The sequence below is a fragment of the Papilio xuthus genome, unplaced genomic scaffold, assembly GCF_000836235.2.
Source record: "Papilio xuthus unplaced genomic scaffold, Pxut_1.1 DF827570.1, whole genome shotgun sequence".
NCBI classification, from domain to species: domain Eukaryota; kingdom Metazoa; phylum Arthropoda; class Insecta; order Lepidoptera; family Papilionidae; genus Papilio; species Papilio xuthus.
The window spans coordinates 644,577-661,098 of NW_013531079.1; the positions used below are offsets into that span (position 1 = coordinate 644,577).

The following is a 16,522-nucleotide window of genomic DNA, read 5'->3' on the forward strand; positions in this document are numbered from 1 at the left end:
GTGAATCTAAACCATTCCCAGATCCCCTTGAACACACACAAAAAATTTCATCAAAATCGGTCCAGTCGTTTGAGAGAAGTTCAGTGACATACACACTCACAGAAGAATTATATATATAAAGATGTATAGATGGACGGATGTTTGTATGTATCACCATAGCTGCATGGATCTCTCTGAAATTTGGCATAATCTGGAAGAACACATAGACTACTAATTATTTATTTTTTAATTTCACGGGGAGAGTCGCGTGCGACACTAATATTTATTAATATATTATACATAGTTGATATAACATAGAGAAGTAAAGTCTTTGTAAGTTATTATAAAAATATAGAAGGGTGTAGGGACCCCCTAACAGGGGGTGTCAATAACATTAAATACTTTTATACGTACATTTTTATTATGATTTATTTTTTCATAAATAAAATGCGGAAATTTAAATTTAAAAAAAGCAAATAACATACAATTAGGACTCTATATATGTATAATTTTCTTTCCTTTGAATAAACGACAAATAAAGTGTTTAAAGCCTCCTTAAAGAAGACATACACGGACCTGTATCACTTGTCTTCTTCCCTTACTTTATTTTGTAAGATAAATATTAGTACGATCACAAACAAAAGAGTTAAGATACAACATAAATAAATAAAAAAAAATGTCACGTACAAATGCTGTTACCTTCACGTCTTTGTGATCGAACATGTCCGGTGGGGGGTCGAGACAGAGGCCTGGAGTTAAACATCCTAACCCCAGGCCCTCCGACAAGCCCTCGGGAAGCCCCTCAGAGAGTCCTTCCGATAGGCCTTCAGAGAGGCCCTCTGATAGACCTTCTGATAGACCTTCCCGTCCTAAAGGTGAACATGATCCTAGTTTAAGGCCATCTGGAATACAAAAAAAGAAAGATTAATAAATTTAGACCTTATTTTTAATTCTTATTTTCTTCCCGCCCTTTTCTTATAATGGGGGTGGAGGAATAGGAGATATTCTCTTTCTGTGTGTCCCCTTCTCCGATTTAAGATAGGCAATGCATCTGCCATTGTGGATGTGGTTGGATGGGTATAGCAGTCGTTTCGCCATGTTGGCGAAGTGCTTAACCCCTGAACCACCGACGCTCCTGGGGGGGGGGGGGTTCGTTTACTTATTAAAAATGCGTAATGTACCTAGTGCGTCTAGTGGTGGCAGACAGTCAGCAGGTGGCATGTCACGCAGCAGGTCCGGAGCTTCACCCACCTCGCCCACCTCCATGGCTGCTGGCTCACGCTTCGGCAGCACCTCCTGAACACAACCATGCTAATTTTACTAATATTATAAATGCGAATGTTTAAATAGATGGATGGACCTTTGTTTGAAAGTCCATAGCTGCATGGATCTTGATAAAATTTGGTATATATGAAGGACATAGTCTGTAAGAACACATAGGATACTGATTTTTTTTTTAATTCTGTGCGTGGGGTCGCAGGTGGTAGCTAATAATCTATGTTGTCTTCAAAATAGACAGTTATAATAAAAAAAATAATTGTAAAGAAACTATGTACCGGTGTGGAAGGTGTTTTAGGAGTGCTGTGGGGGGTCGCGGGGGTGGTGGTGGTGGTGGTGGGGTCCGGCTCGGCCCCCTCCCCCTCCTCCCCGTGCCAGGTGTCGCCCCCCAGCGGCAGACCGTGGACACGCGCTAGCCTCTCTAACTCCTGGAAGTTAAAAGCACAGAAATTGATTAAGGCCCTATTTCCACTAAACTCTATTATTAAATATAAGACAGTCAGAATATACATATATAGGTCACAATAATTAATTAATTTAATTTGAAGTTATAGTGGTTTTTAAATATGTGAAAATATGGAGGCGCTAAAATAATATTTATTCTCAAAGTGGGCAGTAGACAAAATAAGTTTGGGAACCACTGGAATAGAACATAGTCCGGAAGAACACATAGGCTAGTTAAGTTATTTTACTAGCCGTTACCCGTGGAATGAATGTATCCTACATGTGTTTTTTTATAACAGAAGGAGGCAAACGAGCAGCGGGAACACCGAGGTGTTCAACGACGCCCATGGACATCAGCAATACCAGAGGAACCGCAGATGCGTTGCCGGCCTTTGAGGTGGTGATAGGCTCTCTTCTTGAAGGACCCTAAGTCGTATTGGTTTGGAAATAACGCCGAGGACAGACACAACGCGGCTGTGCGAGGCAAGAAGTTGCGCGAGAATCGCACCGCGCACCTTCCAGTTCTTCCAGTCTATGTCCAAAGACCCATGCAGGTATGGAGATACCTTCAAGGATCCTGTACCTGTATTCTAAGCATGAGCTTCCTGTTGTGCAGCTCGATCTGCTTGCGGCGCTGCTCGCCCTGCTTGAGGCGGGAGACCTCGTCCCGCAAGCACTTGATGTAGTCCACGCTGCTCTTCAGTATCGTGCCCTTGTTAGGTCTCACGTCGCGGATCACCTCGTAGAAGGGATCGTTGGTCTTCGGCAGCAATGTACCCAGTTCTTTTATACGATCGTTTATGTTGAAACGACGACGTCTTTCAACTGGAAATTGTTGAAAGAGTTAATTTTAAAAACATTTACTTTGTTACTAATTTTTGTTATTAGGTATTAGGTAGAATTTATATTATTATATATTACAATGTTACACTCATACACACACACACATTCATTCACATACCGCTTTGCAGCGAATGTACTTTATCTAGACCCTCATGCTATTTTAAAATAAAATATCTTAAATTAATTTCAATGACGTTACACAAATATTTACATTAAAGAGAAATATCTACTAGTTTTATTTACAATTAGTTTGTATGGATTTTTTTTTATTTATTCATGTCTATTTAAAAAATTTGACACAGACAAAATCAATAGAATTTTAAGACATATACTTAAAATTAAAAACAACGCCATCTATTGGATTATCTCGGGAACAAGTTGTGGACCTAAATTGCCTTAGTTATATGATGGCAGGAGAAGGGACATTCTACCCTTTTTTTCAGAGGGGAATGCATTATGCATACTCCGCGCCCCGGGGGGGGGGACGCGGTAGTTATGTGGGATTCTCCTCCATAGGGGAGGCATACCCACTAAACCCCTCTGGTCCTCCAACGCATCGGGACGGGACCACGGGCACGCTTTCGCTCTCGTCCGCGGCGGGACATTCTACCCTGGGTCGAGTCTTTAACAGTGCAGAGTTCCGGTATGTATACTTTACTCACATATCTTTCCCCCAGAAGAAAATCTTTTGAAGATCCCCATTCCACCACAAAATGTATATAAAAGATGTGTTAACTTACTCATATTGTGGTTGTCCTTTTTCTGCCTGTCCTTGGCGAGTGCATGCATGTCGGCATCAGTGAGCAGAGCGCAGTCCCCCGCCACGGAGCTGGCGGCGGAGGGCGGCCCGGAGGAGGAGCGCGCAGCACCGCTGTCCAGTGACAGGATGTCCTCCAGGAACTCATCCGTCTGGAAACATTTGTCTCTCATGAAATCATTTTCTCAACACTGTCATAGATGGTACCTATGTAAGTTTATGTATGTACCAAAAGCAAATTTAATCAGAGAGTTAAGCATTCAAATATATGTAGACTTACTAATATTATAAATGCGAATGTTTAGATGGATGGATGTTTGAAGGTATCTCCAGAACTGCTGCATTGATCTCGATGAAATTTGTCATAGATTTAGAACATAGTCTGGAAGAATACATATGCTACTTATAGTTTTTTTTATATTCAAGAGTCAAAGATTGTTCTTATTAAAAGAGTAATTTATTATTTACGGTATAAAATATTCCATAATCAACTCTTGAGTTAATTAGGATTGAAAGATTTATCAAAACTTTTAATGTTAAAGTTAACTTAAATCTATGTGAAAGAGGAATCTAGGATGATACATAAGTAAAGTGATGCATACTTCAGAAGTGTTAACAGTGGAGGAGCAGAGGTTGGGGCTCAGCAAGCTGGAGGCGCGCTCGGGGGACGCGCACAGCTCCGGCGCTGACTGCACCGCGCCGCGCCCGCCAGTCGTCACCTGGCACATATAACACATTATTAAACAAATTAACTTCCTAGGTAACTAGAGATAAATAAGAAAAAAACTTCGTTATTTAACGTTAAAAATAAAAACACAATAAAAAGTTACAAACTATTAAAATAGATGGCGTTGTTACTAATTCAAAAAATTATTACTAGATGGCGCTGTTGCTAATTAAAATATTTATAAATAGATGGCCCTGAAATCAAGGTATACAATTTTACCTGTGCCTGTGGCTGGAAGGACTCGCTCAGGTACTGTCGCACCTGGCTCTTCTGTTTCTGTATCACGTGATACCTGGTGGGGTTCTCCAGAACCGTTCGCACCTGCACACAGAAATATACATCTTATTTCTATGTTTGTATGGATGTTTGGTAGGTATGTCCAGAAAGGGAAAACGGATTTAGATGAAATTTGGTATAGATGTAGAACATAGTCTGGAAGAACACATAGGCTGTGATCCAGGAAATTTATGCGGTTCCCGAGGAATATGTTTGATATACATATATTTACTTGATAACGCAGCAAGGGTTCGACATAAATTATTGAAATTTTGCACAGTTATAAACCATAAGACTACTATTTATCCTATTTTTTTTATTTCGAGTAGACGAATTCGCGGGCAATAACTAGTATTTAAAAATTAAAGTTTCAATATTCAAGTACACACACACCTTTACTCGTGGACTTTAATAAATCGCTAGATGGCGCTATTACTAAAAATTCCTACCAACAAAAGAAATATAAGTAAAAAAATAATTATCTCTTCTCTATACAGGACTGCGGTTTTGTAGACATAGGTTTATGCATAATTTTCAACCAAAAGTAGTTTTAAAAGTATTATCTTTTCAAACGATTATATTATTTAAAAACATTTGCTCAAACGTAAACTAAATACTATATAACTCGCTAATTGTTAAACACAAGTATAACAATGTACGGATGTACAGACAGACACGACTTAACTGCAGTTAAACGGTAATTACTATAACTAATACGTGATGATAGATAATGAACTGAGAGTTTAACACTTGAGTTACATGGAGACTTCAATATTCTTTACAATACATTAATGTTGAAATAAAAACAAACATAACTGCAATTGTTTCAAGTATTATATTTAATGGACAGAGGTTTTGTACTATTCCTCTCCCCTGATCAGTCCTGTCCAGAAAGAGAATATTTCCCTTCCCATGCATCCTCTCATCCGGAAAATCCTCTTCCACTTTCCATCATCTTATATATAAAATTCGTCTTATATATAAAATTCTCGTGTCACAATTTTCGTTCCCATACTCCTCCGAAACGGCTTGACCGATTCTCATGAAATTTTGTGAGCATATTGAGTAGGTCTGAGAATCGGCTACTATCAATTTTTTTATCCCGCACGGACGGAGTCGCGGGCGACAGCTAGTTTTCTTATAAGAAAGAGGGTGGGAAGGGAAAGAGAACTAAGATTTGGCCTCCGGGACGCACTCTCATCAAACTGTACGCGGAATTGCTTCCACTTGACCCCTATCTTCTGTATGGTTGTGATATTGCAGAGGGCGAGGCCTATACGTGTAAGGATGTTAAAGCGGGCTCTACCACTGTTGAAAACTACTAGGGAAATATTAATCCTCAATCATTGTTAGAAATATATTGTTATCTCCGTTTTTTTATAAAGAGTGAAAGGGACGCATGTATAAGCTCTCACCTGCAATACTTGTGGTGGTAACTCAACGTGCGGCGTGATACGCGGCACATCTGTAGGACTTGACTTCTTCTTGTCGTCGCCATTTTCTTTTGACTGACCCTGTTGTGTCTGGAAACATGTACACATCTTACTAATTACGAATGTTTGGATGGATGTTAAAATATATCTGTAGAACGGCTGAATAGATCTTGCTGAAATTTGACATAGATCTAGAACATAGTCTGGAAGAACATATAGAGTACTAATTAAGTTTTTTTGTTCATTCCAAAAGAATACTAATAATAAATATTAAATGAATTATAGAGTTAGAGCTATGGGTTGCATTATAAAATAATCTTAAAAAAGACAAATTTACGTTACGCACGTAAAATACATAGAAGTAGACGTACATTCGGAAATATTCATTAAACCACGTAAAGAGATACATGTATTGTCTTCAGTCCATGAGTCTTTTAGTCTGATAAATCGACATAGTAACAGAAAATAAAAGAGACAGATATGGCGGACTCTGTGTGTGTTTCTATAGAAGTATGATGCCCTATAATTTCCGTAGCTTCACATCATCAGCTACACGTCCTCACTAAGGAGTTAAGAGCCTACCCTAAGTTAGTAACTAGGCTATAGTCAAATACAGGCCCAGTGCGGGCTAGTACTCGTCTTGATCGTAACATCACGACTAGAGCGTAGTTTGAAAGAGACAGTGATGGAGTGAGATAGTAATAGAGTGAGAGAGTGAGATAGATATACCTGTAGTGATTCTCTGCGCAGTTGCTCCTGCGCATGTTCTCTCATCAACTGTTGCTTGAGTTGTGTACGCGACGTCGGTGTTAGAGTCTTGAATGTCGGCGGGCTGTGACAAAAAAAAACATTAATAGTATTAGCTAAAATACAATTTTTATTTTACTAGCTGTTGCCCGCGACTCCGTCCGCGCCGGATTTTTAAATGTAATTAGTAGTTTATGTTTTCTTACGGACTATGTTCTATATGTATGTATAATTTCAGGGAGATCTAAGCCGTTATGGAGATATCTACTAACATCCATCCATACATTCATATTGTATGTACATTTGTGAAAAATTGGTATTTCAAAGTTGTATTTCCGATAGGTAAACTAATATAGTATTAATATATCGTATTAATTCGAAGAACTGCTTACGATGTGGTTTGGGATTCCCCTACAAACAATTATCTTGCAAAAGGACAAAGTAAAAAAATAAAATTAGTAAACGCTAAAAAAATCTTTTTACGTCATTAAGTACGAAAAAATGCGCTCTCCAGTCAAGACAATACAAGTATTGGTTAAAGAAACAGATTCTTAATGAAAGCTTACACTAAATATACACTAAAGTTCTGCTTAGGTAACAATCTTGCATTAAGACTCCACTAAATCGATGTAAAAAATTCTTTCATAGGAAATATTTACAACTGGATTTTTTTATTTCGCGCAGACGAAGTCGCGGGCAACTGCTATTCTTTTAATATGTCTGTCTCTTTCTTACGTACCATATAAGTTTTCAGGTTTATTTCAACTAAAAACCAGTATTAACTGGTCCGGAGTAAGAAAGCGGTAATAAGGACGTAATAACATCAATTAACAGAGTTATTTAAGTTAATATTAGCACTATTGAGTCATTATCTTGTCTGTGAGTATAAAGAACAGTATAGATATCTCTGTTTTGTCAAAGTAAATGAGGGGGATAGCAATAATATCGTAATATAGGTAGGTATAGACGTAGATATACCGATATATGGTCTAAACATCTTACTAATATAAATGCGAATGTTTGGATGGATGGATGTTTGTTAGAAGGTATCTCTATATCTGCATGGATCTTGTTGAATTTGTCATAGCTGTTGAACATAGTCTGGAAGAATACATAGTGTACTAATTTCTCATACAAATATACAATCTTATGAAGATCAAACCCTTCAAACCTTGGCTACACTGTTTATAGCAAAATGAACCTTGTAGTTTTTCTTTTAAGTGATAAATTTGTTTGTTTGTATGGAATTAGTGGTCAAGGTCCACTTGATTGGTTAGCGGTGTGGTCACATAAAGGCGCGAATGAATAATTTCTATGTTATATTGTAAATGTCGTCGGTGGCTCAGGGGTCAAGCACTTGACTTGCAATCTGCAGGTCCTGGATTCGAATACCGCCATTTACCAATGTGTTTATCGATTTTCGATTTACATATGTACATTTAACCCACGTTATTACGGTGAAGGAATACATCGTGATGCAACCTGCATATATGTGTGAAGTCAACAAACAAACTATATTTAAAATACGTTTCAATATATAATTGTTGAAACATTTCGTCGCATAACTATATAACACTAGCTGTCACCCGTGACTCAGTCCGCGCAAAATTAAAAAAAAATCTTAATTAGTAGCCTACGTGTTCTTCCACACTACATTCTACATCTATGACAAATTTTCAGCGAGATCCATGCAGCCGTTCTGGACATAACTTCTAACAAAAATCCATCCATCCATCAATCACAGAAATATATCTCCTTCATACGCTTTCTCTCCGCCATCAAATCCACGTTACCTTCCCATTCTTTCCGTAACAAAAGAATGAGAAGGCAAAGAAGACTAAGATCAAGTCTCCCGTACACACTCATCAGGAACTCGGAGTAACTTTCTCTTGACACCTATCTTCTGTGTGGTGTTGGTATTACGATAGGACGAAGCCTATTCGTGTAACAGATGTTGTTGGCCACTACCACTGTTCAAATATGGAATTTCGCGTTTGAATTTAAACTTAAAAACGAAAAATATGTTAAGGGAACAAACCCACACTACGTGACCAATTTTTTTAGTTTTTTCGACCCCTCCCACCCCTCGGTGACCACTCGTAGTATATGCCAAGACCCGCCCTTTAGTTTTTACTTAGTAATTCATAATTATGATTTTTAATCATTTCACAAGCAAAAATGTAAAAAAATATATTATAATTTGGCTCATACTCTTCTTTATTGCATAAAACTGCATGCATACTTAAATTACTAGTCAATTATGTATTATGAAAAATAACAACTAACGACTACGTCACAAAAACCTGACCCACCCACCTTCCTCCTGTGCCTGACCGTAGTATTTTAAGGACTCCGTCCCCCTACCACTCAACGGGTCTCGTAGTATGGGTACGTTCCCTAATCTTCAATTGTTTATGTTATTTCGTTGTTTTGACAAAGGCGTGAATTATAAACTGAGTGCAATTACTATTCGGAACATGCGATGCGATTTCGCTATATTTTGCGGCGGACGACGCGTGCGAAATAACCAATGGCCTGTCGAAATTTGCGAAGGTTTGTTGTGGGGTCAAGTCGGTAATTCGTAAGCCTTGTTCGCGACTCATTTGGATATACTTTGACTTATTGTTGTATACAATGAAAATAGGCTAACTTATTAAACTTTATATAACTTAAGTTATAAGTTGATATCTTACTAATATTATAAATGCGAATGTTTAGATGGATGGATGTTTGTTTGAAGGTATCTTTAGAACAGTTGAATGAATTTCGATGAAATTTGGCAAACGTATAGAACAAAAGACGACCGAATATGTAAGAATGGAAGAGCGTTAGGATTAAGATGAGTTTTGGAATATTATTTTATATAATAAAAAGATAAAATGAAAATATTAAATAGAATTATTAGAAATAAGGAGAAAAGCACGCACTGTTACAAGAATATATTTACAACTAATGGTTTTAAAAATAAAGAAAAAGGAAGAAAAAACATATAAAGTTCTAAATTCAAAAATATAACAATTAAGAATAAAAAAGTGTAAAAAGTTCCGTATCTGTCGGCAACATGATAGTCTAGTAATTATGTTTTTATTTTAATTTGACGTGGACTGAGTCGCGGAAGACCGCTAGTATCCTATTACCTTACTAGGATATTTAAAGTAATACGGTCACAATAAATGTGTGTAAAGATTTAAATAATCTACTATTGTTTAAGAAAATATGATTTTTATTTAATTAGATTTTCTAATTCAAGAAAAATCTATTTAATTTAAGGTTAATATTTCAATGTTTTTTTTTATATCAGAAGGGGGCAAACGAGCGAGCGGCCACCTGTAATCGCTGAAATAGCGAAATGACCGCTGCCCAGAGACACACGCAATTGCATATGCGTTGCCTACCTTTAATCCACGGAGGAAAGGATGCACAGAAAATTTTATGTTTTAATCAAAGTTAAACACAATCATTATTAAATTTAGGTTCAACAGATTGACAAGTTAACTTGTTATTTGCTATTCAATCTAGTATATCCTTGATCAATTTTCAGTACTCAATATGCTCCTCTGACGCAAGATGCCGTACAACAATGTTTGACATATTCATAAGCGATGGCCGCGTGACAGACAACTTAACGTGCTATGACGTAGAGGACGCACAGAGTAATGTACAGACAGACAGGACTTATGCCTAACAGAAAACGTTATTACCAAGTTTAGTTCAGACAGAACATTTGGTAAATCTGGGATACAAAAAGATATAGAGACATAAGAAAGTATTTTATAATGTGGTAAAAGAGTAAGTGGCAACCTAAATTAGCAGAGTTGTTGCAGTTGCCCATCTGAAATGGATGGAAAAGAAGACGCACAGAAAGAGAATATTTTCCCTTCTTATGTGGCCTTTTATCCACCAAATCTACTTGCCTTTCCCATCCTTTCCTTATAAGAAAAGAGTGGAAAGGGAAAGAGGACTAAAATTAGGTCTCAGAACGCACTTTCATCAGACCACACGCGGAACTTGCACTTGTCTTCTGTGTGGTCGTGGTATTGCAGCGAATGAGCCGACCCATTAGTGCAAGACATGATGTTGCTGGCTTCTACCACGTTATAGTGTTTTAATATACCACTTTTCATTCTTTAGATATGGGATTTTCGTTATTGTTTTTTAAAGCTTCATTTTATTTTTTTTTTGTCATAAAACCTCTCTGAAAATTGATTACTCTGTGCCGAATCCCGAAGCCCGGTGACATAGTTTTGAATTCGTCTACGTTTTCGATAGTAAATCTTATTTACAGAAACGTTTCTCATGTGAAAAACGTGCGCGAAACAATTATCGTATGACTTCATAATAGGCGCCTTGAAGTTATTTCTAAATAAGTACATTTTTTAAACTCACAACTTTGACAATGTCTATTTTTAATATAAAAAATAAGTTAAATATAATTCAGATTTTATTAAACTCTAGTACCAACTCTAGTTTTTTCTAATATTGTTTTACCACATAATAGAAAAATGTTCTTATTTACTTCATATAGGTACCAATAGTTACTCTAATAATACTATTTATGAAATTGTTTTTTTTTTAATCTTTTTATTTATAATAGGCATAATCTAAATTAATTCACTGAAAAGAAAACATATGTTAAGTATATTAAGTGCCAGTTACATCTACTTTCTATAAATCTAGATTGTAGAGGCCAATATATCTAGATATATCTAGCTTAATCTAACTGCTCTATATAAGCGGTGCGAGTTAATTATTTCGATATAGATAATTTGAACACGCCATTAAAATAAAATCCCCCCCTTTTTTACCTAGCTATTTAAGGGGGAGGGAGGGGGTAATAAGTTATATGAGACTATGCATTTTACAGAACTGTAGCATCTCTATCTGTAAAGCGCCCTAGTCGAACAGCACCCTAACCTAACGCCCTTAAATCTTTAAGTTTCTGGTCAGATATGTGAAGATTGCATCATGTTAAACATAACAAAGCACGATTAATGTTAAAAAATGTCATGCTAATATTCAATACAAAAAAGATTTATAAATCTACTAGTGACGCCCGCGACTCCGTTTGCGCGGAGAAAAAAAACTTAATTAGTGGCCTATGTGTTCTTCCAGACTATGTTTTACATCTGTGCTAAATTTCAGCAACATCAATGGGGCAGTTATGGAGATACCTTCTAACATACATCCATCCAAACATTCGCATTTATATCATTAAGATAAAATAAGATAAGTACTAAAAATACACAAAATGTAGTATTTTACAAAGGCAATAAAACACGTGAATATCACTTATATGTAAATCCTGTTTGGCTGATCGACATATAATCTAAATATATGTTTTTATTTACCTTTATTAAGAGGGAAGGTGCAACGTAGTATTTTTCCTTTAAATTGGATTTCGATACGACAAGATAAGATATATGAGGTTTGAGTTAATCCAATTCAATTATTATACGATATTATATCCATACGAAAATATATATTCTGTAGGAAAGAGAAAAATAAAATAAAAAAAAACACAAAAAAAATAAAAAAAATCTATTACGTCACAGCCGTTTTTTTATGTTGCCCACTTTTTTTAAATGTAAATACGATATGTACTAAAAGAACGCCCCCCTCACACCCACCAGACATTCACACTGTACGTGATTTTATTTCCTGTTTAATTTCACACTTAAAGTTCCAAAAATCGAATTTTTTAATACGTTTTAAAAACTCCGTACATTATAATAGGGGAGTTAAAGCGGGGATTATGGGATTTACTCGAGCAATTAAACATAAGGGAACCTTGCACCCAATCGAGTACTCCTACCACAAATGACTATAAGTAATCGATTGGATGCAAGGTTCTTAAGTTAACCTGCCACGCTCGAGTAGATCCAAAAATCCCCGCTTCGGCTACTAATAATATCTTGTCTTTATGGTTTTGTCTTTTGGTTAAAAAAATGTTTAAATATCCATTTTAATTTACGAAATATGAAGATTTATTTTGTATTTTGTATACGATCATACCTTATCTATACATTCCAAAGGCATATTATACGTCATTTTAATCCAATGATTACGTGTTATAAAAATTTGATTTGTTTTATAAGCCTTACGTAACACGAGTTTGCGAAACACATTGTAATAGCGTTTATCTGATTGATGAATTATTGTAATTAGTCTGCGGAATTGTCTTTAAGAAGCCAAACACTCTTTTTAGACTTCCATACCTCCAAAAGGAAAAAAGGAAACCCTTATAGGAACACCTTGTTGTCCGTCCGTCTGACTGGACTCTTTTCTTAATGGTAGATTAACAACAACAGTGAAGACCGACGTCAAGTAGAAATTTAAACCTAACCGTCATTTACTAAACCTACAATAACCGACACGGGTCCAATATAGTACAAACTGTAAACTGGGGACTAATTAAGTACGTCCAGTCGACCCTGCGTAAGTGTCTCGTCCCGATAAATGATATCCGTAAGCGAGAAGCTCAGGTTAAAGAGAAAGCTCTATAAGCGAGAAAATATCGCAGTCTTTTGGTTACCTCGTTTATCCTAGTTTGACGGTATCTTACTACTATTATAAATGCGAATGTTTGGATTGATGTTTGTTAGAAGGTATCTCCAGAAAGGCTGTATGGATCTCGCTGAAATTTGGCAAAAATGTAAAACATAGTCTGTAAGAACACATTGACTACTAATTAGATTTTATTTAACTATTATTTGCGGACGGAGCCGCGGGCTACAGCTATTTAATACATTAATGTTATTAAAATGTTCATGTTCCAAAACTGCCATTCTTGAAAACGAATCCTGGTTAAAATGTTATTGTGAATTCCATTAGCCCAAAGGCTGCTAGTCAAATATGACCATCGACATTTAATGATGGTCATCGGAGGGTGACTGTCAGTTGTGAACGCGGAAACAACAGCTTCCTGTCATTAGGTACGCATTACATGACATTGCTGGCGACAGGTACCATCACGCATGGGAATATTGATGTTACGAAAAAAAGAAAAAATATATTTTTGCTAATAGCTGTTAGAAGGTTTTTTCGCGGTTTAAATGATTTTGAATTCTTCATCAGTTTTCAATCAATCGGATTAGTTAGTTTTCAAGAAATTGTATGGGAATAATTCACAATCAAAACTTTTTTTTAAATTAACTAGGTTTATAAATAAATACTTCCCCTAGAGGGTCCGGAACTAGTCGGTACTGTCACCGGACGATACGTCAGTTAAGCCGTTCAATATTATTATGTCTCACGAAAGTATAAACGATTTAATTTCATTTTTTATTTAATACTACTCTACTAAGTAGTTTCAGTTTGACGCAATTTGATAGTGTCAAATATCTTTTCTCGTAATTTCTTTAACCCTTATGTTCATTTTGTATAGTGCACCATACGTACAACTTTATGAAAATATACTATCACTAAATCACAAAAATAATTTTTAACTTAGTTTTATTAAATTTATTTTTGCTTTTGCGTATTTTTTGATTTTCTTCAAAAAAAAATCTTGCCACAATAATTTCATCAGTGGTAGAGCCCGCTTTAACATCTTCGCACGAATTGTCCCGGCTCGCCCGGTGAAATACCACGACCACACAGAAGACAGGCGTCAAGTGGAAGCAATTCCGCGTTTTGTCTGATGAGTGTGTGTCCGGAGGCCTGATTTAGTCCTTTTTCCCTTCCTACCCTTTTTCTTATAAGGAAAGGATGGGAAGTGGAAGTGAACTTTCCGCATATGCAATTGCGTATGTCTATAGGCAGCGTTCGCATCGCTATTTCAGCGATTTCACGTGGCCGCTCGCTCGTTTGCCAACTTATCATATAAAAAAAGGGTTATATAGAAGTACAAAATCGTTTTAAATTAAAACAACAGTCATAATTATATATAAATATTTGTATTATATACTATAAAATATAAATAATAACAAATTAATAGAATTTATCTTATCTTTTGTAACGGATTAAAATTATTGATAAATGGATAACGAACTGGCCCATTAACTATAACTAGAAATTAATTACAAATAAGAAATGTCGCAGAATTATCTTGTAATAAAAAAAATCTAATTGCCTTGAAATGATAACTTATTCAAAACCTTTGCCTAGTGATCGTTTACATTAAAAAAAAAACAATTAACATCTCAGTAACTACGTCATAAAGTTAATTTCTAATTAGGAAATCATTCTGTCTCTTTTATTCCCTTTAAAAAAAAATGAGACAATAATATGTTTGTATACAAGAATGACAACATACAAACAGAAAATAAGAATACTACAAAGTTGTATTTGTCAAGGGAAGTGGTCATCAGTGTTTATGAATGGTCGGGTACGGAGTACGGCCATTATATGCAAATCTTTTATCTCAACATCGGCTTAATTGCGTTACGTAATAGGTTCAAAATCGCTTGCATCCGGCGCACGACAAGGTGAGGAACAAACGATGTCTTTATTGAACAAAAACGTGAAGTCTTGCATTATTGAACAAGTCATCGGAATTGTGGGGTTCAGTTTTAACGCTTGAAAAATAAAAATGATCTTATCTATGTTGTTTTTAAGAAAATAAATGCGATCGTAATATGTTTTTGTACAAGATTTTTTTGACTCTGGAAAGCCATAATTGTGCAATACAATTTTTATATTTGAATTGAAATATAATAAAATTTTAGGTACAAAAAACATGATCGATAGTTTAAAAAAAATGTACTTACTCTTTCTTATTGTTGACTACAATGACTAGTTTCACTTTCCTAGGGCCCTTGGTCATTTTGCACAAGTCCTTAGTGCTGTCCGTAGGGCCCTGGCTCAGGATTTTTAGTAGAGGAATGTTTTTAAGTTCACCACACCAGGCCCTCGGCCGTTCTACATCACCTCACACACATTCTCACTTTGTTAATCCACTTTCCCTTCGAAAACACATCTTGGTAACCAAAACTTCCTAATTTAATATCACTTTTAGTCCATTAATACTGTTTAACACACTTCGAGGCACTTTTTTAGTATGAGCTGTTAAAAATTGATTATTTTTAATTAATTATTTAACTTTGTATTGGATTTAATTGTCTCCTAATTAGTATTTTAGTATAGATTTTTCGTACTAAATGTAAATTAAGGGTCTCTCTTTAGTCCGTAGTAACACTATTGTATCAAAAGATTTCAGTAATGTAGACAAGAATCTCACATGAGCAGTCGTCAGGTTGTGTAAATTTACACGACAATCACAGAGATGTTGATAAACTAGATATGGCAATCGTGGACAAACATAGGTAACCGAATGTGGAGCGTCTGTTGTCCCGGTGTGCTACTTGATAGTAACAATTGTTGATAATGAAATTAATATATACGTGAACTTACATAACCAAGTTATATAATACGTCGCCAGCAAGAGACGTTATCGAAATGGCACATAACGCTTCACAAATCTCATCAGAATCACGTCAAAATGATGAATTAAGGCAACATAACCCTGATAGATAACGTATAAAATCTTTAACAACCGTCAAATATTATCAAGATGATGGAATTTTCATAGCTCAGTTGCCGAGACTCTCAGTAATACAAATAAAAGTCGACTTAAGATAATGTCAGTGTTTGTGAATAATCATTTTGTGAAATTATTTAGTTTTACGTCAAGACATTTATCAGTTACACGCCGGTGTATGATTGCGTAGGAAAATCTGGATAAACCTGAATGTATGATAAAGAAGGAAATTAATAATTCAAAGCTTGTAATATGTCTAAAGGAGTAATATAAGAAATTTTCTAACTAATAAATAAGCTTAACAATCTTGCTTAAGTATACATCATCAGTTCACTATAAGTCCCCACTAAGGTGCTCAGAGTCTTTTTTTTTTATAACAGAAGGGGGCAAACGAGCAGCGGGAACACCGAGGTGTTCAACGACGTCCTTGGACATCAGCAATACCAGAGGAACCCCAGATGCGTTGCCGGCCTTTGAGAGATAAGCTCGCGTCTTGAAGGACCCTAAGTCGTAGCGGTTTGGAAATACCCTAAGTCAGAGATGACTAGACCATAGTCAAC

General features: G+C 36.0%; 1 protein-coding gene across 1 annotated transcript in view; it reads right to left on the reverse strand.

Moving 5' to 3' along the window:
- Positions 1–474: 474 nt before the first annotated feature.
- LOC106118488 (transcription factor Mitf) overlaps positions 475–16,522 on the reverse strand; it is a 74,195-nt gene continuing 58,147 nt past the window's right edge. Inside the window, exons 2-11 of the mRNA XM_013313148.1 lie at positions 6,467–6,569; positions 5,720–5,827; positions 4,248–4,349; positions 3,904–4,020; positions 3,285–3,453; positions 2,285–2,526; positions 1,536–1,685; positions 1,161–1,275; positions 663–881; positions 475–497 (exon numbers count right to left, since the gene is read on the reverse strand). Of these exons, the coding sequence (XP_013168602.1) occupies positions 475–497; positions 663–881; positions 1,161–1,275; positions 1,536–1,685; positions 2,285–2,526; positions 3,285–3,453; positions 3,904–4,020; positions 4,248–4,349; positions 5,720–5,827; positions 6,467–6,569 (1,348 nt within the window). The remainder of the gene's footprint in view (positions 498–662; positions 882–1,160; positions 1,276–1,535; positions 1,686–2,284; positions 2,527–3,284; positions 3,454–3,903; positions 4,021–4,247; positions 4,350–5,719; positions 5,828–6,466; positions 6,570–16,522) is intronic.